Source organism: Drosophila santomea, chromosome 3R (genome assembly GCF_016746245.2).
Source record: "Drosophila santomea strain STO CAGO 1482 chromosome 3R, Prin_Dsan_1.1, whole genome shotgun sequence".
NCBI classification, from domain to species: Eukaryota; Metazoa; Arthropoda; class Insecta; order Diptera; family Drosophilidae; genus Drosophila; species Drosophila santomea.
The window spans coordinates 15897397-15904599 of record NC_053019.2 but is presented as its reverse complement, the minus strand read 5'-3'; the positions used below and the strand labels follow the sequence as shown (position 1 = coordinate 15904599).

The 7203-nt window shown below is 40.3% G+C and overlaps 1 protein-coding gene across 2 annotated transcripts; it reads right to left on the bottom strand.

Moving 5' to 3' along the window:
• Positions 1-162: 162 nt before the first annotated feature.
• LOC120451356 (progestin and adipoQ receptor family member 3) lies at positions 163-7203 on the bottom strand. Of its 2 annotated transcripts, XM_039634992.1 has the most exons (6): positions 7062-7203; positions 6163-6306; positions 2626-2763; positions 1544-1651; positions 897-1370; positions 163-832 (listed from the first exon to the last, which is right to left on the bottom strand). In XM_039634992.1, exons 2-6 carry the CDS (start codon positions 6277-6279, stop codon positions 602-604), a joined length of 1068 nt encoding a protein of 355 aa, XP_039490926.1. In that variant the 5' UTR covers positions 6280-6306; positions 7062-7203; the 3' UTR covers positions 163-601. The 2 variants fall into 2 exon arrangements, with proteins under 2 accessions (XP_039490926.1, XP_039490927.1); XM_039634993.2 differs by lacking the exons at positions 6163-6306; positions 7062-7203 and adding an exon at positions 4228-4476.

Below are 7203 nucleotides of genomic sequence, written 5' to 3'. Positions count from 1 at the left end.
AATCAGCACACATTTTCAAAAGATTTATTGGAGAAACCATACACTCCGGCATCAAATAAATCTTTAACTGTGGAATGTGCAGTAAATACAATAAGAGTTTGAATGTATTCCAACCAAAAATACAAATTACATTTCCGAATCATAAAATCAATAAAACCATTATTTTGTTTGCTTTGTACGTTTGATATTGTATTTGCATTTTAGGAGTTTGTAAAAATGGAGTCAACAAGACTAACACAGCTTCAGCTCAAGACACATGCAATTTCATAGACATTGTATAATTGTATATTAAAATGAAATTAATTAGGATATAAAGAGAGAGAAACCTTTCTGCCGCTTATGCGATGCCAACTATCTGGATCTGGATTGTCTAACACGAAACCCTAACTAATCGGTAAATTACACATAAATTAATCATATCGGTCAACAACTACAACTAAATATTAGTTATTAGCGGATAAAGCGCGCCCCATAAACTATTTACACTAAGCTTTAGTCTACTAGAGTCCCGGGTTCCGATTTCGCATTCACTTCCGCTCCTCGGATCTTGGGTTCTGGCTCCTGGATCTTGGAACTTAACTCCGATGAAGGGATTCAAGTTCTAGGAGAGAACTGGTGCAGTGCATCCGTTATTCAGGCGGTACTCGGCATAGACCAGGCCGGTGTTGTGCCAGTGGTAGAAGGCGGCCACGATGATCAGATGCCACCAGTTGTGCGAATGTCCCACGAAGTCCACCTTGCCGGTGAACCAGCGCTCCGGGATCTTGGCCGCGTAGAAGACGAACGCGACGAGGCAGAGCAAGTACATGACCACGATGCGGGGCACCATCAGCTGGAAAAGCAAATATTTTTTGAATGAAAAGATTCCATTAACTACTTTTGAATGGGATGCCTACCCTGACTAGCTCGTTCTCCAGACCGCCCATGGCCACCGCCCAGTGGCCCAGCGGGATGATGCCGTAGGCGGACCAGAGCAGCAGCACCGCCACCTTTCCGTTCATGGACACATTCAGGCGGGGTATCTGCACGGCAATGGCCAGAGCGAACATGCCCAGCGCAATTGTGGAGTACAGGGTGCGCAGGAAGGTGTGACACCAGAAGGCATAGTACATGCCACTAATATAGATGGCCACCAGCGACAGCGAGATGCCCAGAAAGTCAACGGACAGAAAGAGCTCGTAGTGCTCCTCCGACTTGCAGGAGAATATGTGGTATATGGCGGACATCAGCATGCAGAGACAGAAGCAGACCAGCAGACAGACCACCAGCACCTGGTCGCTCAGGGAGGCGTGGAGGCGCAGGAACTGCAGGTCGAAGATGGTCAGGCCGATGAACAGGATGCAGCCGACCAGATGGCTCCAGATGTTGATCTACAAAAGATATGCAAATCTTTACTTAACTAGTTCAATATAAATTATATCTTCTGAGGCAATCTAATTCATTTGAAAGGCTGCAATGTGACTTCCAAAAAGGATCGTATCAAGGATCATGGATTGAGGAAGAGTAACTCCAATTGGGAGGCATATTTGATGTGCTATCTTACCGTCTCATTGGTCCACCAGAAAATGCTCTGCAGGCACATCTTCGTGGAGGGCAGAAAGGTGCGGTATCCGCGGCGGATGTACGGGTTGAACTTCAAGTGGCTGGGGGCCTGTGTTGAATAAACATTGCAAATAAATACGAAATTTTCCAAAACGAACCGAACATGCTAATCGCATGCGTAGCATTGAAAATAATACAAAATAGACTAGAAGCGACACAATAAAATAGAAACGCCAAAACAATGGGATTCAACAACTGGCAGCCCGCTGAATGTAAAACAAAAAGCTTTCCACTTGCTTCGATTTCAATTGAAAGAAAATACAACTAATTAATCCAATTTGTGTTGTTGGACATCTTGTATGGGAATTGATTAAGTGCCAAATACTGTGCAAATACACTGTTACTTTCCTTGAATTTAACTACATATTTTGCATGTTGTTTAGTTATAAACAAAATCGGAGTTGATCTATATTATCATTATCATTATTACTATACTACATTTGAGCATTATTGTCTGAGCTGTCCTTTGAATTGGAAGCAGAATTACTTTAACTTGGTCAAAAACCAAGCGGAATTCACAAGCGTGGACCGAAAAAACCCAAGAAATTCGATGCGGGAGTTGCCTTGGGGATTTTCACACCAATGTAACTTGAGTGCACTTAAAGAAAACAACAGTAGCTTCTTTCATTCGCCTGTTGGCCACTGTGACTATTTAAATATTTAATGCCCGCGCACGCAGAGCTTTTTATTTGCTGCTGGTCGCGACCTTGATTCAGTTGGCATTTGGTGGGCTTGTTCGTTGTCTAATTGTATTATTTGGCAATTGCAGCCAACTCGACCGCCATGGCGATTTTCACGTATTTCGCTGTTTTGGCCAATTACAACGATCGCTCAATAATAATGCTTTTTGGTGGCCAAAATCCGAGTTAAAGCCATGTAAAATGCACAGGTAACTTTTGTCCCTGATGCGGGCGTTTTGTCAATTGGCCAAACACAATTCGCGATCAATTGGCATTCGGTGCGCGACAATTGGCGCCAAATTGACCCCCCAAAACCCCAAGAGATCGCGTGGGGTTAACTCACATCGTCGAAATTGCACAGCCATTTGAATTTGGACAACTTCTCGTCGTAGTTGGGTCCATGCCCCAGAATATTGGGCTCCTCGTTGGACGGAAATTGATGCGCTGCGTCCGCAGCATCCGCAACCAGTTGGCCATCAATCTGCGAAATAGAGATTTGAAATAGAAATATGTGAATGCATAGTTATAATGAAGAAACCTTATCGATTAGCGGCAGCTTAACACTAATTTGAATTGGGGACAAGAACGCCAGATTCATATTCTTCCGCCTTAGAAAACAGACGTTGGCAACTGGCGGTTTGGCTTCTTCTATACACACTTGTATTTTTAGCCAAAAGCGAGTGCAGTCGAGAATTGATTTGTTTGCTGATTTTATTATTATATTTTCTGCGGTTTCTGCTCTTTGATACATTGTTGTTATTGTTTTCGTCTGGGGGTTTTTAGTTTTCCGTTTTCGGTGTGTAAACAACTAAACAAGCAGCATTGCGAAAGTCATATGCAATTATGGCCACCAGCAAACTGCAGCCACAACTGAGAAAGGGGGCTTGCCTCTAATTTGTTTATCCAGTCTCTGAATCTAATGCATAACAACAACAAGAAAAACAACAACAACAACAACAGCAATTATAATAACAACAACAAGTGTGGGAGGGCAAGTGCAAGTGCATAAGCAAAAGTATCTTATTCAATCCGATGACGTTTTGTTTACAATTTGCATTGTTTTTTGCATTCCGCTTTAGGAAAAAATCATGTGCACTTGCCTTAGTAGGCAAAAAGTACATAAATGCATCAGTAATTATAAAAATATATGCATTTTTTAGTAACAATAAACAGTAACTGATTTGTAAAACGAAGTACATTTTATTATCTAGCCAATTCCAGTTATTTACCTTTGCAACATATTTAAGTACTATTTAATAGTAGAATGTAACTGCATTTAACACTCTTTAAAATGTACCTAGCAATCTGGGAGTCACGAAAAGGTTAATTAGCTACCTTTTGCTAAATAATATTACTGGTCAGTGTTTTGTTGTTTGCTTTCTAAATGATCAAATATTTGTTGTAAGGCACGTGTGGAAATAGTGTAAATGAAAGCAAAAAATAGTAAAGATTTCTACCTAAAATCTAGGAATTTAAAAATATATTTATGAAAAAAAAGAAAACGCTTTTTAACTGTAAGACCTTCATAAAAACAAATATGCAATACCCAAATATTTATTTAGTTAACTTCAATCTACGTAATAGTGCACAATACATACAATTGGGAAATAAATTATTTATGTTTCCCGATTTCTGATAAAACTAAAGTACATGTTAGAAAAAAATTAATTACTCTGCAAATATAATTCACGTTATTCACGCTAAAGTTGACGTGCTACTACTTGACATTGTAACCTGTTAAATATTTTCCAGCAAATGCACTTCGCGAATATTTTGTAGATTCCCGCAAACAAACATGGTAATTGTCGGCAAATAGAAAATCAAATGGAATGCCATCGATAAGCAGGATGTGAGATTCATTAATTGGCCATTGACGTAGTTCAGCCAATTGTTTGCTCTGCTGAATTGAACACCTCGGATTTGTAGAGTTTGGAACCCAGCTTACATCTTTTTTTTTACTGCCGCGCAATGTGCACTTCAATTCGGTTGTCGTTGTTGTGGTAACAATTGTAGTTTCCATTTTGAACAGATTTTTACAGTCTTTACTTGTCAATACTCGATTTGCAGATTAATGTTATATTTCAACACACAGTGGACATTCAAAAACAATGTTTTCTGAGTTTTTTCGCAACTCCTTGGAGAGATTTTCAACTGAGCGCGCAATTTTTGGGGCAAACCGTTGCGATCGCCAACTAGCTGGCAACTGAAAACCCCCCCAAATCGAATGTGGCCAATGATGTGAATCGAAAAAGCTCGCGCCAAAGCTTTCTATAACTTAGCAGCAGCCGAGAGAGACGATTGCCCTATCAGTCTTAACACACTTTTCTCTGCTTTTATCGAGCCGCAAGTGCTGTGCAATCTTCTCAACAGGGAGACGTTTTTCACACTTTTCAACGGGCGGTTATGCTGAAATTATGCGAATTTCGTGGCCAATGAGCTTTCGCTTCTTGTGCAAGCGGCCTGTTTTGGCCAAGACGGGTTGGTCATCGAGTACACTGAGAGAAATCGCCCTGCATTTAACCCAAAGATACTGTAAGCAATTCGAAGAAGTTATAGCTTCGATCTTATGTTACAAACAAACATATGTAGGAATATTGTGTATTTATAAATATATGTTAGAAAGATATTTTATATTTTTCAAAAGGAAATGACACATTTAATCCTTAAATCAGTAAAATTGATTTTTGAACTTTAATTTTTTTAAATTAATTGTTATTGAAAATTTATTATTGGTTTCTCAATACTTTTCTTTGTGCAGACAAGCCCTCGTATTATATAACCCATATAACCATAATGTTCGTGCAGCATTGAGAACCCTTTTGTAAACAGCAGTTGCACAACATGAAAAGCTGATGTTTTCCCCCCGAATTCGCAATAATTGTTTACACGATCTCAATACACACGGATATGGATGCGTGATGGGTTTTTGTTCGCTGGCGGAAGGCAGACATAAATAAAAGCCCCGAAAAACAAATCCAAAATTCGAGCCCAGAAACCAGTTTCGACTTTCGACGAAGTTCAGGAATTCCGCGTGCGGACTTTCGCAATTCCCATGGGCATATACACACAGGTGTAAACATAATGCATAACAAGATATCGGTGTGGCAAGCTCTAATCGGTTACAAACAACGCCGAATCGACTTGACCTTGGCTCCATTCGTGGATCGTGGACCACCACCAGATGGTTGGTCTATTGCCCTTGGGCTGTGGCCAAAATCGCGCACTCTGCCACTTTGTGTAAGGTTGTCTCGAACTCTTGGCTCGGCTTTTCCGATGACCCATCATTTTTGAAAACTGATCGCATGCGATGCGATAAGCGATGCACGTGCCGTTTTCGAGGCGCCGAGAACAGGAGCGGATCTGATATGATCCGGGTTTCCGGGTTCATTCGGTGCATCACAACAATCTACTCATTTTGACCATATTTTTAAAGCATTTCAAAATTGTAACTCCTGCGGGCTATATGTACTTTTCAACACTCGCCATAGTTTGAGATTTTTTTACAGCTTATAGTTAAAAAGTTTAGAAAAGTAAAAATAAGTAAATATACAATATAAATATAAAACAAATTCAAATATTTCTTACAAATCAACTATTTTATTTGTATTTACTACAAATATGTAAAGTATGTACAAAATGTAAAATATGTAAAGTATTCAAAGTAAAAATAAATGTAAGTTTTGGCAGATGAAAATCAAACGTCAAGTGTTGAAAAGAAACTTTTCTCTACATCAAATTTTACATTCAGCTGTTTATAAATAAATATGTATGTATATATGTATGTATGAACCCCCGATAAGACTGAACCGCCACCGTCTGAGCCTAATCCGTTTGAGATCTGTGCTGGCGAATGCTTTGTAAACAGGAATATTCCACTCACCAGGCAGCTGTCGTCGCAATCCTGTCCAGATTTTCGCAAGTAGCAGGAGGACGAGTTCGAGGACGAGTCCAGCGACAGTTCTGGTTCATCGAGGATCTCGCGGGGACGGGGACTCATGGCGATGGCGACTGGCGACTGGGGAGCCTGATGGGATTCACAGAAAAACAGATCGTTTAGAGATCGAGTGTCCGGGTAAACACCTAAACATATAAACATATAAGCTGCGATCGCCAGTTGGGGACCGGCTGTTATCAACCAGCCTCCCACCTCCCCTTCCATTTCGCAGAAGAGTGCGAAAAATCCTAACAAAAGACAACTTGAATGGTGCCAAGTGGGGAGCGCAGTCGTGTTGCCATGTTGGAGCCAAAGCCAACGAAGACAGCGAGCTTCTCTCTCTGTAGCCTCTCTTTTCGCACTTGGACTTTCTTCGCAGCTTAATGGATATGTATAAGAGCCCGCAGAAGACTCTGCCACAAAGGTCTTGAAAATGAACTACTTTTAACTAAGCTCTTTTCTATTCACACTTTATGATATTAAGCTAAAGTAATGGCATTAACTTCATAGATAGGATTTTAGGAAAAAAAAAGTATTCAAATCGGACGACTTTGCAGTAAAAATGCATTGATTACATGGAATACATATACGTATATGTATAAAATGAATACGAATTATTTGGCTTGCTTTGTTTCAAATTTATTTCTCTTGCGACACACGAATTTCTCTCACAATACCGTTTGCATAACCAAAATTTCTAAAACTTTTCCAGGTCACTCGCTTAGAAGACAGCTTTCGAGGGCAGCACGTGTCTGGGCCAATGCAGTTGTTAAATTAACAATGTTAATCGACATTCCCAAGGGTCCCGGATTCAGATAACCTTCAATTGGTCTTGATTTACTTGCCTTAACTGGGCCACACACACGAAACGGATTGCAATTTCACTTGGAGCTGAAAAAATAACGAATTCAAATTCTGGCGAACAGCTCCACCTCTCGCAACGCGGCAAAATATCAACTGAATATTTTCAGACCTCCAATGTGTTGT

Coding starts and splice junctions, on each gene's coding strand:
- LOC120451356 (XM_039634992.1), bottom strand. CDS start 6,279: ATGAGTCCCCGTCCCCGCGAGATCCTCGATGAACCAGAACTGTCGCTG. Junction 2,764..6,162: donor ATTGCGACGACAGCTGCCTG/GTGAGTGGAATA, acceptor TCTATTTCGCAG/ATTGATGGCCAACTGGTTGC. Junction 1,652..2,625: donor GGCTGTGCAATTTCGACGAT/GTGAGTTAACCC, acceptor TATTCAACACAG/GCCCCCAGCCACTTGAAGTT.